Consider the following 18,795-nt stretch of genomic DNA (forward strand, 5'->3'; position numbering starts at 1 on the left):
AAATCGGTTCATCACTACCATTTTTCTAGACTTCATATATAGACATTAACAAACAATATATATTTTTCTCTTTACTCTGTATGTCAGACCCAGACAATATGTAGACCCATCCATGTCCCGGCAATGGCTCACTTTTGTTATGTTTCGTGGCTGTATAATATTCCATTGTATATATGTGCCACCACTTCTGTATCTATTCGTGTCATTGAACACTTACTACTGTGCATAAAAGAAATAACTAATGAGAATCTACTGTATAGCACAGGGAACCCTACTCAAAGCTCTGTGGTGGCCAGAAGGGGAAGGAAATTAAAAAGGGGGGGGGGGTTATATGTATACATATGGCAGATTCAGTTTTCTGAAAAGAGAAAATAACACAACACTGTTAGACAACTATAGTCCAGTAACTTTTTTTTAAAAAAAGTTTCTTTGGAAGAGCAAATGCTTTTTATTTTTATGAAATCAAGATTCTACTCTTTTCCTTTTAGTGTTCATGACTTTTGTGTCCTATTTAAGAAAATATTGCCTACCCCACATTTACCAAGATTTATCCAAGTTTTTCTTGAAGATAGTTTTATAGTTATAGATCTTAAACTATTGATCCACTTTGAGTTATGTTTTGCACATGGTGTGGCACAAGCATCCATGTTCACTTAAGACATATTGATACTGAACCACACTGGTACCATTTACTGAAACACTATCCTTGCCATGTTAAATTGCCTTGGTGCATTGGTAAACTCTTAACTGACCTTATATGTATTGATATATTTCAAAATTATTCACTGTTCTATTGATTTATATTTCTATTCTTATGTAATTATTTTTATTTTCCTTGCTTTGGATTATAAAACGGTTTTGAAATTAGGTAAATTAGCTATGGCATTTTGCTTTTCATCTTATCATTTTTTGTCCTCCCCTTTCAGTTCAGTTTGGTTCAGTCACTCAGTTGTGTCTGACTGTTTGTGACTCCATGTACTATAGCACGCCAGGCCTCCCTGTCCATCACCAACTCCCAGAGTTTAATCAAACTCATACCCATTGAGTCAGTGAAGCCATCCAACCATCTCATCCTCTGTCATCCCCTTCTCCTCCCACCTTCAATCTTTCCCATCAACAGGGTCTTTTCAAATGAGTCAGTTCTTCGCATCAGGTGGCCAAAGTATTGGAGTTTCAGCCTCAGCATCAGTCCTTCCAGTGAATATTCAGGACTGATTTTTTTTTAGGATGGACTGATTGGATCTTCTTGCAGACCAGGGGACTCTCAAGAGTCTTCTTCAACACAACAGTTCAAAAGCATAATTTCTTTGGTGCTCAGCTTTCTTTATAGTCCAAGCCTCATATCCATACATAACTACTGGAAAAACCATTGCTTTGACTGGATGGACCTTTGTTGGCAAAGTAATGTCTCTGCTTTTTAATATGCTGTCTAGGTTGGTCATAGCTTTTCTTCCAAGGAACAAGCATCTTTTAATTTCATGGCTGCAGTTACCATCTGCAGTGATTTCAGAGCCCAAGAAAATGAAATCTGTCACTGTTTCCACATCTATTTGCCATGAAGTGATGGGACCGGATGCCATGATCACAGTTTTCTGAATGTTGCATTTTAAGACAACTTTTTCACTCTCCTCTTTCACTTTCATCAAGAGGCTCTTTAGTTCTTCTTCACTTTCTGCCATAAGTGTCATCTGCATATCTCAGGTTATTGATATTTTAAAAAAATTAATATATTTAATTTTAGGCTAATTACTTTACATTATTGTGTTGGTCTTTGCCATACAGTGACATGAATCAACCATGGGTGTACATATGTCCCCCATTCTGTACTCCCCCTCCCACCTCTCTCCCCATGCCATCCCTCAGGGTCATTCCAGTGCACTGGCCCTGAGCGCCCTGTCTCATGCATCTAATCTGGACTGGTGATCTATTTCACATATGATAATATACATGTTTCAATGCTATTCTCTCAAATCATCCCACCCTCACCTTCTCCCACAGAGTTCAAAAGACTGTTCTTTACATCTGTATCTCTTTTGCTGTCTCTCATATAGGGTCATCATTACCATCTTTCTAAATTTCATATATATATGTGTTAATATACTGTATTGGTGTTTTTCTTTCTACCTACTTCACTCTGTATAATAGGCTCCAGATTCATCCACCTCATTAGAACCGATTCAAATGCATTCTTTCTAATAGCTGAGTAATGTTCCATTGTATATATGTACCACGACTTTCTTTTTTGTTCTTATTTTTTAATTAATTTATTTTATTTAACTGGAGGCTAATTACTTTATAATATTGTAGTGGTTTTTGCGATACATTGACATGAATCAGCTACAGGCACACATGTGTTTCCCATCCAGAACCCCCTCACAACTCCCTCTGCATCCCATTCCCCAGGGTAATCTCAGTGCACCAGCCCTGAGCACCCTGTCTCTTGCATTCAACCTGGATCGGCGATCCACTTCACATATAATATACAAGTTTCAATGCTACCCTCTCAAATCATCCCACCCTCACCTTCTCCCACAGAGGCCAAAAGACTGTTCTTTACATCTGTGTTTCTTTTGCTGTCTCTCATATACGGTCATCGTTATCATCTTTCTAAATTCCATATATATGTGTTAATATACTGTATGGGTGGAGAAGGCAATGGCACCCCACTCCAGTACTCTTGCCTGGAAAATCCCATGGACAGAGGAGCCTGGTGGGCTGCAGACCATGGGGTTGCAAAGAGTTGGAAATGACTGAGCAACTTCACTTTCACTTTTCACTTTCATGCATTGGAGAAGGAAATGGGAACCCACTCCACTATTTTTGCCTGGAGAATCCAAAGGATGGGGGAGCCTGATGGGCTGCCGTTTATGGGGTTGCACAGAATCAGACATGACTGAAGTGACTTAGCAGTAGCATACTGTATGGGTGTTTTTCTTTCTGACTTACATCACTCTGTATGATAAGCTCCAGTTGCATCTACCTCATTAGAACTGATTCAAATGCATTCTTTTTAATAGCTGAGTAATATATCATTGTGTATATGTACCACAGCTTTCTCATCCATTCGTCAGCCAATGGACATCTAGGTTGCTTCCATGTCCTAGCTATTGTAAGCAGTGCTGCGATGAACATTAGGGTTCATATGTCTCTTTCAGTTATGGTTTCCTTAGTGTGTATGCCCAGCTGTGGAATTGCTGGGTCATATGTCTCCCAGCATACTTGATTTCAGCTTGTGCTTCATCTAGCCAAGTGTTTTTCATGATGTACTCTGCATATAAGTTAAATAAGCAGGGTGACAATATACAGCCTTGACATACTCCTTTCCCTATTTGGAATCAGACTGTTGTTCCATGTCAACTTTTAACTATTGCTTCGTGACCTGCATACAGATTTCTCAAGAGGCCGGTCAGGTGGTCTGGTATTCCCATCTCTTTCAGAATTTTCCACAGTTTGTTGTGGTCCACAGAGTCAAAGGTTTTGGCATAGTCAATAAAGCAGAAGTAGATGTTTTTCTGGAACTTTATTGCTTTTTCAATGATCCAGTAGATGTTGGCAATTTGATCTCTGGTTCCTTTGCCTTTTCTAAATCCAGCTTGAACATCTGGACATTCACGGTTCACAAACTGTTAAAGTGTGGCTTGGAGAATTTTGAGCATTACTTTACTAGCGTGTGAGATGAGTGCAATTGTGCAGTAGTTTGAGCATTCTTTGGCATTGCCTTTCTTTGGGATCAGAATGAAAGCTGACCTTTTCCAGTCCTGTGGCCACTGCTGAGTTTTCAACATTTGCTGGCATATTGAGTGCTGTACTTTCATAGCATCATCTTTTAGGATTTGAAATAGCTCAACTGGAATTCCATCACCTCCACTAGCTTTGTTCATAGTGATGCCTCCTAAGGCCCACTTGACTTCACATTCCAAGATGTCTGCCTCTAGGTGATGATCACACCATTGTGATTATTTGAGCCATGAAGTTCTTTTTTGTATAGTTCTTGTGTGTATTCTTGCTATCTCTTCTTAATATCTTCTGCTTCTGCTAGGTCTATACCATTTCTGTCCTTTATTGTGCCCATCTTTGCATGAAACATTCCTTTGGTATCTTTAATTTTCTTGAAGTGATCTATAGACTTTCCCATTCTATTATTTTCTTCTGTTTCTTTGCACTGATCACTGAGGAAGGCTTTCTTTTCTCTCCTTGCTATTCTTTGGAACTTTGCATTCAAATGGATATATCTTTCCTTTTCTCTTTGCCTTTCCTTTCTCTTCTATTCTCGGCTATTTGTAATGCCTGCTCAGACAACCATTTTGCCTTTTTGCATTTCTTTTCCTTGGAGATGATCTTGATCCCTGTTTCCTGTACAATGTCACGAACCTTTGTCCAAAGTTCTTCAGGCACTCTATCAGATCTAATCCATTGAATCTGTTTCTCACTTTCACTGTATAATTGTAAGGGATTTGATTTAGGTCATACCTGAATGGTATAGTAGTTTTCCCTACTTTCTTCAATTGAAACCTGAATTTGGCAATAAGGACTTCATGGTCTGTGCCACAATCAGTCCTTGGTCTTGTTTTTGCTGATTGTATAGAACTTCTCCATCTTGACTGCAAATAATATAATCAATTTGATTTTGGTATTGACCATCTGGTGATGTCTGTGTTTAGAGTCATCTGTTTTGTTGTGGGAAGAGGGTGTTTGTTATGGCAGTGGGTTCTCTTGGCAAAACTCTATTGGCCTTTGCCCTGCTTCATTCTATACTTCAAGGCCAAATTTGCCTGTTACTACAAGTAGTTCTTGGCTTCCTACTTTTGCATTCCCATCCCCTATAATGAAAAGGATATCTTTTTTGGGTATTTGCTCTAGAAGGTCCTGTAGGTCTTCTTAGAACTGTTCAACTTCAGCCTCTTCAGCCTTACTGGTCAAGGAATAGACTTGTATTACTGTGATATTGAGTGGTTTGCCTTGAAAATGAACAGAGGTCATTCTGTCGTTTTTGAGATTGCATCCAAGTACTACATTTCAGACTCTTTTGTTGACTATGATGGCTACTCCATTTCTTCTAAGGGATTCTCCCCAACAGTAGTGAAAATAATGGTCATCTGAGTTAAATTCACCCATTTCAGTCCACTTTAGTTTGCTGACTACTAAAATGGTCATGTTCACTCTTGCCATCTCTTGTTTGATCACTTCCAATTTGCCTTGATTCATGAACCTAACATTCCAGGTTTCTATGCAATATTGCTCTTTACAGCATTGGGCTTTACTTCCGTCACAAGTCATATCCACAACTGCCTTCCCCTTTACTTCAGATTAAGAATCAGATTCTACAAGCAGGCTACTGATACATTGCCTTTGATTGCACTGACCCTATAGATCAATTGGAGGAGAGGCCTGGCTCCATAATAATATTGAGTTATCCAGTCTATGGGCAAAGTGTATCTTTATTCTTTGCATCCTCTTTAAATTTACCATTAATGAGTTTGTAGTTTTAACATGGAGAAGGCAATGGCAACCCACTCCAGTACTCTTGCCTGGAAAATCCCATGGGAGGAGCTTGGTAGGCTGCAGTCCATCGGGTTGCTAAGAGTCAGACACTACTGAACGGCTTCACTTTCCCTTTTCACTTTCATGCATTGGAGAAGGAAATGGCAACCCACTCCAGTGTTCTTGCCTGGAGAATCCCAGGGATGGGGGAGCCTGGTGGGTTGCCGTCTGTGGGGTTGCACAGAATCGGACATGACTGAAGCGACTTAGCAGCTGCAGCAGCAGTTTTAACATACCAGTATTTTGATAAATTCATCCATAAGCCCATATTTTGCTTTTTAAACTATTTTAATTAGTATATTAAAATTTCAGTTCTCAGTGCTCACTGCTAGAGTATAAAGTATCATTGATTATTTTTTCTTTATTCATCAACTTTGTAATCCTGCTACCTTGAAAAACTCAGTACAAAGAAATTTGGAGAAAGAGTTTTTGCTTTCTTTTCCCTCTTTTTGGCCTTCTTTTAGATTAGTTTATACTGTTCATCCCTCTTATCGACATACTACATATATGTCTTTTTTTGAACATCAGATTTTTAACCCTATTTTCTCATCTTGTCCCTTTGTGTGTGTGTGCCTGCACTATGAAAGATGTAATATGTTTACCAAAGTTATGCAGAAACAGAAGACTAATTAGTATGTAACCAGTAGCTGGAGTGACATGCAAGGCTGTGGTGATGTCCACAACTCTAGTCTGAGGTGTAAAGTTGGAAATCACAATATTTTCAAGGAGTTTGATATTTCATACATGTATAAAATCATATGATGCAACTTTCCTCATTATTCATTTATTTCATTCCATAAGCTCTGACTTAGATGATTCCTGAGGTGAATGAAAACAGTCTGGCTTCTCTTTTCATGGGCTTCCACCTAGACTTCCATTCTTCATGTATTTTCATGTCCATTTTCAAAGTTTGGTTGTTCTCTCTTCAAAGGAGCAAGCCACAGGCACGGGGGAACTATGACAATGCAGCCGGTTAAAATGGATGCTTTGCAGATAATAAAGTAACCTTGATCAGACAACTGACACAGGAGAAGATTTCAGGGTGTACTATAATGTTTAATAAAGTTTTACCTTACTGAATTGAATCGCCAGTCTATGTCTGATGCAGGATACAGCATGCTTGGGGCTGGTGCATGGGGATGACCCACAGAGATGTTATGGGGAGGGAGGTGGGGGGGGGTTCATGTTTGGGAACACATGTAAGAATTAGAGATTTTAAAATTAAAAAAATAAAAAAATAAAAGTTTTACCTTACTGAAGAATTAGAGATTATTTTTTAATGAATCACTCAGTTAATTCAACAAGAGAGCAATTAAAAAGTTGGGAAGATTAATATATTGATGTTATATGTATTTTATGCACTGATAAGCATAGAAGTAGACTTGCAAATATTATTGCAATAAATTCAGGAAAAGAAAACTCTAAGATACCATGCAAAATAAATTTCATTTGTATAAATGTATCCTAAAAGATAATCATGATGGTGTGATCACTCATCTAGAGCCAGACATCCTGGAATGTGAAGTTAAGTGGGCCTTAGAAAGCATCACTACAAACAAAGCTAGTGGAGGTGATGGAATTCCAGTTGAGCCGTTTCAAATCCTGAAAGATGATGCTGTGAAAGTGCTGCACTCAATATGCCAGCACATTTGGAAAACACAGCAGTGGCCATAGGACTGGAAAAAGTCAGTTTTCATTCCAATCACAAAGAAAGGCAATGCCAAGGAATGCTCAAACTACTGTACAATTGCACTCATCTCGCACGCTAGTAAAGTAATGCTCAAAATTCTCCAAGCCAGGCTTCAGCAATACGTGAACTGTGAACTCCCTGATGTTCAAGCTGGTTTTAGAAAAGGCAGAGGAACCAGAGATCAAATTGCCAACATCCGCTGGATCATTGAAAAAGCAAGAGAGTTCCAGAAAAACATCTATTTCTGCTTATTGACTATGCCAAAGCCTTTGACTGTGTGGATCACAAGAGACTGTGGAAAATTCTGAAAGAGATGGGAATACCAGACCACCTGACCTGGTTCTTGAGAAATCTGTATGCAGGTCAGGAAGCAACAGTTATAACTGGACATGGAACAACAGCCAGGTTCCAAATAGGAAAAAGAGTACGTCAAGGCTGTATATTGTCACCCTGCTTATTTGACTTCTATGCAGAGTACATCCTGAGAAATGCTGGAGTGGAAGAAACACAAGCTGGAATCAAGATTGCCAGGAGGAATATCGATAACCTCAGATATGCAGATGACACCACCCTTATGGCAGAAAGTGAAGAGGAACTAAAAAGCCTCTTGATGAAAGTGAAAGTGAAGTTGCTCAGTCGTGTCTGACTCTTTGCGACCCCGTGGACTATAACCCACCAGGCTCCTCCGTCCATGGGATACTCCAGGCAAGAATATTGGAGTGGGGTGCCATTTCCTTCTCCAGAGGATCTTCCCGACCCAGGGATCAAACCCAGGTCTCCTGCATTGCAGGCAGATGCTTTAACCTCTGAGCCACCAGGGAAAGAGGAGAATGAAAAAGTTGGCTTAAAGCTCAACATTCAGAAAATGGAGATCATGGCATCTGGTCCCATCACTTCATGGCAAATAGATGGGGAAACAGTGGAAACAGTGTCAGACTTTATTTTTGGGGGGCTCCAAAATCACTGCAGATGGTGATTGCAGCCATGAAATTAAAAGACGCTTACTCCTTGGAAGAAAAGTCATGACCAACCTAGACAGTATATTCAAAAGCAGAGACATTACTTTGCCGACTAAGGTCCGTCTAGTCAAGGCTATGGTTTTTCCTGTGGTCATGTATGGATGTGAGAGTCGGACTGTGAAGAAGGCTGAGCACCGAAGAATTGATGCTTTTGAACTGTGGTGTTGGAGAAGACTCTTGAGAGTCCCTTGGACTGCAAGGAGATCCAACCAATCCATTCTGAAGGAGATCAGCCCTGGAATTTCTTTGGAAAGAATGATGCTAAAGCTGAAACTCCAATACTTTGGCCACCTCATAGGAAGAGGTGAGTCATTGGAAAAGATTCTGATGCTGGGAGGGATTAGGGGCAGGAGGAGAAGGGGACGACAGAGGATGAGATGGCTGGATGGCATCACTGACTCGATGGGCATGAGTCTGAGTGAATTCCGGGAGTTGGTGCTGGACAGGGAGGCCTGGTGTGCTGCGATTCATGGGGTCGCAAAGAGTCGGACATGACTGAGCGACTGAACTGAACTGAACTGAACTGAAAAGATGATACTGTTAAACTGCTGCACTCAATATGCTAGCAAATTTGGAAATCTCACCAGTGGCCCCAGGACTAGAAAAGGGAAGTTTTCATTTCAATCCCAAAGAAAGGCAAGGCCAAAGAATGTTAAAACTACAGTACAACTGCACTCATTTCACATGCTAGCAAGATTATACTCAAAGCCATTCAAACTAGGCTTCAGCAGTATGTGAACCAAGAACTTCTGGAAGTCCAAGCTAGATTTTGAAAAGGCAGAGGAACCAGAGATCAAATTGCCAACATCTGTTGGGTAATAGAAACATCAAGAGAATTACAGAAAAACATCTACTCCTCTTTCACTGAGTACGGTAAAGCCTTTGTGCAGATCACAACAAACTGTGGAAAATTCCTCAAGGGAAGGAAATACCAGAGACTCTTACCTGCCTCCTGAGAAACCTGTATGCAGGGCAAGAAGCTACAGTTAGCATGGGACATAGAGCAACTGACTGGTTCCAAATTTGGAAAGGAATACATAAAGGCTGTATATGGTCACCCTGCTTATTTAATTTATATACAGATTGCATCATGTGAAATGCCAGACTGGATGAATCACCAGCTGGAATCAAGATTGCTGGGAGAAATATCAACAACCTCACATATGCAGATGATACCACTTTAAAGGCTGAAAGTCAAGAGGAACTAAAGAGCGTCTTGGTGAGGGTGAAAGAGGAGAATGAAAAAGCTGGCTTAAAATTCAACATTCACAAAACAAAGATCATGGCATCCCGTTTCGTTGCTGATGGCAAATAGATGGGGGAAAGAGGAAATAGTGACAGATTTTATTTTCTAGGGTTCAAAATCATTTGGTAACTGCAGTCATGAGAATTAAAGACATTTAACCCTGGAAAGAACAGCTATGGCAAATCTATATAGCATATTAAAAGGCAGAAATAAATAAATTTATATTGAAAACAAACAAACAAAAAAAGCCAAGCCAAGTAGTTAGTCAAAGTATCAACCAGTATAATGTGAACAAGTGAGAATTGTGGTTTACACTGAAAGATCGTTAAGGGGAAAAAAAAAGCAGAAACGTCACTTTTCTAACAAAGGTAATTTAGTCAATGCTATGGTTTTCCTGTAGTCATGTACAGCTGTCAGAGTTGGACTGTAAAAAAGACTGAGTTGCAAATATCGATGCTTTCTAAATGTGGGGCTGGAGGAGACTCTTGAGAGTCTCTTCAACAGCAAGGAGATCATACCAGTCAATCTTAAAGGAATTCAACCCTGAATATTCATTGGAAGGACTGACGCTGAACCCCAATACTATGGCCACCTGATGCAAAAATCCAACTCATTGGAAATGATCCTGACACTGGGAAAGATTGAGGGCAGGAAAAAAAGGGGATGACAGAGGATGAGATGGTTGGATGGCATTACTGACTCAATGAACATGAGTTTGAGCAAACTCTGGGAGATATCAAAAAACAGGGAAGCCTGGCATGGGGTTGTAAAGAGTCGAACATGGCTTACCGAATGAACAACAACTCGAGTTGAACAATGCTGAAGCTGAACAACAACTCCAGTATTCTTGCCTGGAGAATTCCTCTGACAGAGGAGCCTGGTGGGCTACCGTCTGTGGTGTTGCTAGAAGTCAGACACGACTAAGCGATTTACACTTTGATAGAAAAACAACAAATGTTATAATAAAATATAATATATATTATATTCATAATATAAAATTTTATGAATAAAAACCATTTTAGAAATATAAAGGATGAATAAAAGGCAGGGGAAATACTTTGACTTTCTTATATTGTATTTGGATTTGTACCATGAAGCAGATTTATTTAAAGGCGGCATCTCAGCTTGGGAGAAAACTCCATCCTCACATCCCTTTGACTTAACTAGGGGAAACTTGAAGCCAGTAGGAAGGGTCAGTAAAGAGTTCTTTCCACATCTCCTTCCTGCTCACACCCGCTGGGCATCATCATGACGTTCTTCCTAAGGACACTGTTTTCTCAGTGTCGACTCTTAGGACCACGTGTATCAGAGTTCCCTGACCACAGAGTTCAAGAATGAATGAGCATTGCTGGAGCTGGAGCTGGGTCTGCATCTTTAATAAACTCTCCAGAGCATTCTAGGGAACGTTAAAGTTTAGGAACCACTGCTCTAGGGCCTGTGTCCTGGAGGGAGAAACAAGAAAACTGAGCAATTAATACATGTTTAACACATGTCTCTAACCAAGAGCTTGGAGCCCTGTCCCCTTGGGTCCTCTCCCTGGTGGACAGAGCAGTCTTCACGTCTTCATTTCTGAAGCTGGTGAATTGAAGATCAAGCTCTTTTTTCTCCATTGCTGGTGAGTGGTTCAGGACCACAGAAGTGGGTAAATCTTGTCTCCAGGTGCCCTACAGAGAAGCTGAGAAACCAGTTCTTACTCAAGGCAGGTAGATCATTCAAGCATAAAGTTCAGCGAAGAACTTGGTCTCCTATGCCAACAGCAGGGGTGTGTGTGTGTGTGTCTGTATACAGGTGTTCAGCACTTCTCTGTGCTCTTGCTTGTGATACTTTTTATTACTAGTTCTTAAAAATGAGGGAGAACGCATATCAGGGCATATCTATTTGACACATCTTGGGAGCAACTGCTTTTATTTTGGATTAGGCAATTCTTCAACAAGAGGATTTTGTTGAATCAGGAGGATATTGGAGAATGATAAATATGAGTACTAGTAAAAATACATATAATTGCCAGTAATATTTTTTACTTTGTAGAGCAATGATACTGCAAGATTGAACTCTGAGATACTCTGAGTTCAGTTGACAGGTAAGCTTCTCTTTTTCTCCAACATTTATACATAATTGAACTGGCTATTTATTTGCTTATTTATTAAAAAATTTTAATGTCAATCATTTTTTTAAATTCTTTGCTGAATTCATTACCATATTGTATTATTTCATGTTTTGGTTTTTAGCCATAAGGCATGTGATATCTTTATAGCTGGAACAGGGATTGAATCCATACATCCTGACTTGGAAGCTGAAGTCTAAGCAGTGGATCACCAGGAAATTCACTGGCTGTGTATTTTTGATCCACTTTCCTTCAAGAATTCACTGCTGAAACGTCTTCCTTATCCCTAACATATGAGAGGACTTAAAAGTCAGATTTCCGTAGGTCAAGGTGTCACAACCTGAAGGTCAAATCTTATGATTGTATGTCCAGAAATAGAAAAGAAATTAGGGCAGTTTTTATCTTAGTATTTCTCTGCTAAGACACTGTGATAATTTCTCTTTACTGAGATGATGGACAAATGCCACTGAGCCAGTTTTTTTTTTCTGTATCAAACTCTCTTCTTGGTTGGAAAATTCCCTATATATACATGGTAATACCATTTATCTTAGGGGATTCTGCAGAGACATGGCAATGCAGACAGACACTAACATATTCTTCAAGAGAAAGGACTCACTTATATATGTCTGCTGCAATCAAAATGTGCTTCTTTCACTGTCCTTTCATTCCCAGCAGACAGGAGAGGAGCATGAGGAAGGAGAACCAGAGCAGCGTGTCCGAGTTCCTCCTCCTGGGGCTCCCCCTCCGGCCAGAGCAGCAGGGCGTGTTCTTCGCCCTGTTCCTGGGCGTGTACCTGACCACGGTTCTGGGCAACCTGCTCATCCTCCTGCTCATCAGGCTGGACGCTCGCCTCCACACCCCCATGTACTTCTTCCTCAGCCACTTGGCCCTCACTGACATCTCTTTTTCATCTGTCACCGTCCCTAAAATGCTGATAAACATGCAGACTCTGGATCAATCCATCCCCTATGCAGGGTGCATAACACAGATGTATTTCTTCCTCTTTTTTACTGGTCTGGATGATTTCCTGCTCACCTCAATGGCCTATGATCGGTATGTGGCCATCTGCCACCCTCTCCACTACAGCACCGTCATGGGACAGGGGCTGTGCACCTTACTAGTAACTGTGTCCTGGATTCTCTCCTGTGCCAATGCCCTGTGTCACACCCTCCTCCTGACCCGGCTGTCCTTTTGTGCTGACCACAGCATCCCCCATTTCTTCTGTGACCTTGGTGCCCTGCTGAAGCTCTCCTGCTCAGACACATCCCTCAATGAGCTGGCCATTTTCACGGCAGGAGTGGCCATCATCATCCTCCCACTAGTATGCATCCTGATCTCTTATGGACGTATCGGGGCCACCATCCTGAAGGTCCCCTCCACCAAGGGGATCTGCAAAGCGTTGTCCACATGTGGCTCCCACCTCTCTGTGGTGTCTCTGTATTATGGAGCAATTATTGGGCTGTATATTTTCCCCTCATCCGGCACCTCCAGGGACAAGAGCACCATTGCCTCTGCGATGTACACAGTGGTCACTCCTCTGCTGAACCCCTTCATTTATAGCCTAAGGAACAGGGACATGAAGGGGGCCCTGAAGAGAGTCTTGCACAAGGCAAAAGTCTTGTCTCAATGACGTTTGCTCATCTTTGTAAAAGACATGTGTGTTCACAAAACCTCAGATCTTATATCCCTAGATTTGAGCTCAGTATAGAATAAATACTCAGTAAATGTTTGATAGTTGAATTGCATTCCTTTACGAATTTGTCTATTTCCTAACAGTTCATTAGCATAAATTGTGAAATTTGAGTTTAGGTTCTTGATTTTTGATATTGTCTGTAAGGCTGGGCATTTATATAGCTGGTAGTATTTCATCTCTCTTCTTATTTCCTGGGAATTTATTTCTTTTTAAAAATGTAATTAATTAACTATTTATTATTTATTGGAGGATAATTGTTCTGCAATACTTTGTTGACTTTTGCTATACAGCAATGAGAATCAGGTATATGTATACTTATTTTCTCTCTCTCTTGATCTTCCCTCCTACCGTCCCCATGCTTTGCAGCCCTCTAGGTCATCACAGAGCACCACCCTGAGTCTCCTGTGCTATGTAGCATTTTCTCATTAACAATCTAATTACACATGGTTGTGTATGTATGTCAACAATACTCTCTCAGTTTTTTCCACCCTCTCCTTCCCCCTGAGCAAACTATGTGAAGGACAGGGGAGCCTCGTATGCTACAGTCCATGGGCTTGCAAAAGTCAGACAACATGACTGAATAACAACAACCCGTCTTCCAACTGTTTCCAGAAATTCATTCTCTATATCTGCCTCTCTATTCTTGCCTGTCTAATTGGTTCATCACTACTATTGTTCTAGACTCCATATGTAGACATTAACATACAATATTTATTTTTCTCTTTACTCTGTATCAGACCCAGAGAATATGTAGACCCATCCACATCCCAGGAAATGGCACAATTTTGTTACGTTGTGTGGCTGTATAATATTCTATTGTATATATGTGTCAGATAATCTATATCTATTCCTCTGTCAGGGGACATTTAATACTGTGCTTCCCTGGTGGCTCAGAGGTTAAAGTGTCTGCCTCCTCTGAGGGAGACCCGGGTTCAATCCCTGGGTCGGGAAGATCCCCTGGAGAAGGAAATGGCAATCCACTCCAGTATTCTTGCCTGGAGAATCCCATGGACGGAGAAGCCTGGTAGGTTACAGTCCACAGGGTCGCAAAGAGTCAGACACGGCTGAGCGACTTCACCTTACCTTAATGAGAATCTACTTTATAGCACAGGGAACTTTACTCAAAGCTCTGTAGTGGCCTAAATGGGACCTCTGTGAGGTATACAGTGGTCACTCCACTGATGAACCCCTTCATTTATAGCCTAAGGAACAGGGACATGTAGGGGCCCTGGAGAGACTCTTGCACAGGGCAAAAGTCTTATCTCAGTGTTTGCTCATCTTTGGAACAGCCACATGTGTTCACACAAACCCCAGATCCTACACTGCTAGATTTGAGCCTGGCAAGAAATGAATACTCAGTGAATGTTTGACCACTTGATTTCATTCTTTTACAGTTCCTTTATAATTTATTAGTATAAATTATGGATTCTGAGTAGATATTCTTGATTTTTGATCTTGTGTATTAGATTGAGAAATTACACAGCTGGTAATACTTATGCCTCTAGTCTTATTTCTCAGGGATTTATTAGTTCTTTTTAAAACATATCTATTGAGCTAAAATTGTCATATACACATTGTAAATATTTAATGTGCATATTTGATATTTTGATGTATATACATTGTGAAATAACCACTACAATCAAGTTCACATATTCATCATCATTCATTGTTATCAGTTTAATCCATTTGTGTGTGTGCGTTTGTTGAGAAGATATAATTTATTATCCACTCTATTAGTAAATATCAAGTATACAGTATGTGAGTGTTAGTTAAATAGTCATGTCCAACTCTTTGTGACCTCGTGGGCTATAGCCCATCAGATTTCTCTGTCCATCCATGATATTCTCAGGCAAGAATACTGGAGTGGGTTGTCATTCCCTTATCCAGGGGATCTCCCCAACCCAAGGGTCAAACCCAGGTCTCCTGCATTGCAGGCAGATTCTTTACCATCTGAGCCACCAGAAAGTATTCTTAACTATATAGTATTCTTAACTATATAGTATTCTTAACTATAGTCCTCATGCCATACTTTGGACCTCCCAAGAAGTTATACATCTGCATAACTGGAACTTTGTACATTATGCCAAGTAAAATAAGTCAAATTCAAAAAAAGACCAATATTTCATGATCTCACTTATATATGGAATCTAAAATAGTCAAATTCATAGAAGCAGAGACCAGAATGGTGGTTCCTAGAGGATGGAGAGAAAGAAATGGGGTTCTTATGACCTGCTGGAAGATTCTGTCTAACAAGGCTCCCCAGCATAGAAAGCTTGGAATTTGTAATGTATCTCCTTTCCTTTCCTCACTTCCCCTTCAGTGTTCTTTTCAGTTTTTCTTAGTGGTGATAATGATGGTGGATCAGGAGAAGAAACTGTATAGTAGCCTATAATGCTCCAGGAAACAATCTACAGATATGAGTTCAGGTCCTTCACTTTAGGACTCAAAGCTTGTTCTTGATTTAGAAACATTGAAACAAAGTCTATGGACTTTTCTGACTGCATGTGTGAGTTTCAAGAAGACACCTGCTCAGTCCAGACTGGGACTGGAGTCTTCTGTTGCCCACACTGAATTTGGAGCATGTCACTTTCAATGTCAAAATCTGTCTCCCAGAAACTCATTTGTACTCAGTTTAGTGAACCTATGTTTGTGTTAAAAGCCAAGTAATGTATTTTCTTTGACATCCAGTGAAGGGTCACATAGTTTTCTTTGTTCAGACTGCAGTCATTTAAGGACAAAAATGGTCAAATCGGCTTCTGAGGCTCAGCACCACATAGGTGTAAGAGAAGAGTATTTGGGAAAGATAGAGCTCATGTAAGTTGTATCTGCCATGGGGTATGGCCTCAAACAACTCACTTAACTCCTCTAAATATCATTTTCTCCTGTATAAATTAAAATATTATAAAACATTTAATATATTTTTGATTAAAAAATTAAATACTAAATTTGGTCAGCATTGCAATTGACCAAGAATAATCAATATTAGCTTTCCATATCGATTCATCAGAGGTGAATTTTGGAGGAGAACTTACATAAATATTCCTGAATTATGCTGACTTGGAATCATGGAATAGAGATTATATTCCCAATACAAAGGTAATCTGCAGTCCTAGGGACACAGTTACACATCTTGGCTGATGAGGCTAGAACCAAATGGCTAAGAAGCAATGGATAAGTTGGTGGCTGAGTAGATGAGGAAAGACATCAGAAGAGTATATTACTCTCTACTTGGTTTTTGTTTTTTTTTTTGCTTCTTTTTATTTACTTATTTTTTATTTAACATTCACTCAGAGAGTGATCCTTGACCTGGAGCTGATGAGCTCATGTTCAGTCATGTCTGACTCTTTGTGAGTAGCCTATGGACTGTTGCTCACCAGGCTCCTCTGTCCATGGACTTCTCAGGCAAGAATACTGGAGTGGGTTGCCATTTCCTTCTCCAGAGGGTCTTCCCAACCCAGGAATCGAACCTGCATCTCCTGTGTCTCCTGCATTGCAGGCAGATTTTTTCCCAGCTGAGCCATCAGGGAAGACCCTGGAGCTGGTGAAGCTGCTATTTAACACCCCAGTTTCCTTTGTAGAAGGACAAAGTTGTCCCCTACCCCAACCCTGAACAATTAAGCTGCAGACATGGAGTTACTGTGTCTGTAGGCTTAGTATCCTCCAGTTTCAGAACCCAAACCTGAACAGAGTTGAAGCCTTTTGTGCTGTCCTAGAGAAAGGATGCTGTTTTTGGCCTGGACACACCCATGAGTGCCTGGCTCAGCATCCCTCTTTGCACTGGGGTTCTGCTTTGGGGTCCCTGACCATCTATCTACCTGGTTGTCTCTGGCCCATTCCCTAAAGAGGTCACTGCTGTTCTTCACATTTTTGGTCATGGGTCGGTGACAGTGCTCTGAATGGATTTTTCTCAACAAATGTCAGAGGCACTTGCTTGTTGGGAAGAGTTTCATCACCACCTGCTATGCTAGATTGGCTTTCCTTGGTTGTGGACAGTCCAACGCAAGCTGGTATGCACCATATTGACTTGGTTATGTATATAAAGCTTCTGAAAATCTCTCTGAAAGTATGAACTTTGGAGTATTTTCCCTCAGCCATGCCAGGGCTGTCCACACTGTAATAGTCTTAAGTGAGAGACAGAATAAGTTTCTGACTACCTGCTTTTTCATAAAAGGGCTCCAAGCAGGAGGAAGGCAAGTACCCTGAATAGTGAAGGGGTGACCAGAAACTCTTCATCACCCACCCATGAACAGATCCCAATCAGAAGCACTTCTTACTCAGATCACACTACCAAAATGCAGAGTTAGAAATGACTTGTAATCCAGTGTGAATTGTTTTAATGTCAATATCACATTAACCTTATTTGAATTGGGGACCTAAAATAATTGAAGGCTGAACTTAGAGTGGGGTCTGGATGATAGGATGTACCAGGAGATAAATAAGTTTGGAAATTTGAATACAATTATAACTATTCTGGTGTGGGGAACCCAGTCTCATCTCCTAGTCTGTTTGGGACCTGTAGGATAAATGTAAACCCAGCCACCCAACAGGGTTCCTATGTGCACTGCATTGTTACTGGATTAAGATCACCTGAGGGTCAGAATGAGTAGAGAAGGTGAGTTGATGGGGGCCAGTGTGAGCAGCAAGTTCAGGGTATCAGAGGGGTCATGGATGGCAAGGTTGGTTGGATGCTGTGTTCAATAATCTCACATCCCAGCCCCTGTCATGTCCATGTGATCTGTCAACATGAGCTTTAGAACCCTGCCAGAGATGCCTTTCCTAAAAGAGCCAATCATGAGGGGCAGAAGATATTTTCTTGCCAATTTGAAGGACAGAAAGAACGCTAGAGGTTAATAGTTCAGTGAGACTAGACTATCAGTTCCCCACAGTCTGCAAAATAATAGATGTCAAGAGAATGAAAGGAGAGTCATCAATAAGAAGATGGAACAGGACTCTGGGGCTTCAATAGCTCCAGATCTGATTATTTGAGAAGGTCCCCCTCATATCCATCCTCTGTGTCTGCATCTCTGTTCCTGACCTGAAAATAGGTTCATCTATACCATTTTTCTAGATTCCACATGTGTGCATTAATATATGAATTTGTTTTTCTCTTTCTGACTTACTTCATTCCATATGACATGACACACTCTCTGTCCGTCCTTATCTCTACAAATGAACAATTTTGTTCCAGTTTATGGCTGAGTAGTATTCCATTGTATATATGTACTACATCTTCTTTACCCATAAACCTGTCATTGAACATGAAGGTTGTTTCTGTGTCCTGGCTATTGTAAATTGTGCTGCAATGAATTAACTGGGAGATTAGGATCGGCATATATTCACTACCATGTGTAAAATAGGTAGCTGGTGAGAACAGGCTGTGTAGCACAGGGAGCTCAGCTGGGTGCTCTGTGATGAACTAGAGGGGTGGGAGGAAGGCCCAAGAGGGAAGGAATATATGTATACATATGGCTGATACACTTCTTTATATAGCAGAAAGTGACA

General features: G+C 40.6%; 1 protein-coding gene across 1 annotated transcript; it reads left to right on the forward strand.

The window, feature by feature from the left end:
• The first annotated feature begins 12,288 nt into the window (after positions 1 to 12,288).
• Positions 12,289 to 13,230, forward strand: LOC138095040 (olfactory receptor 1J4-like). Its single transcript, XM_068991029.1, has one exon. It carries the CDS (start codon positions 12,289 to 12,291, stop codon positions 13,228 to 13,230), a length of 942 nt encoding a protein of 313 aa, XP_068847130.1.
• Positions 13,231 to 18,795: the final 5,565 nt, after the last annotated feature.

This window comes from Capricornis sumatraensis, chromosome 1 (assembly GCF_032405125.1).
Source record: "Capricornis sumatraensis isolate serow.1 chromosome 1, serow.2, whole genome shotgun sequence".
NCBI lineage: Eukaryota > Metazoa > Chordata > Mammalia > Artiodactyla > Bovidae > Capricornis > Capricornis sumatraensis.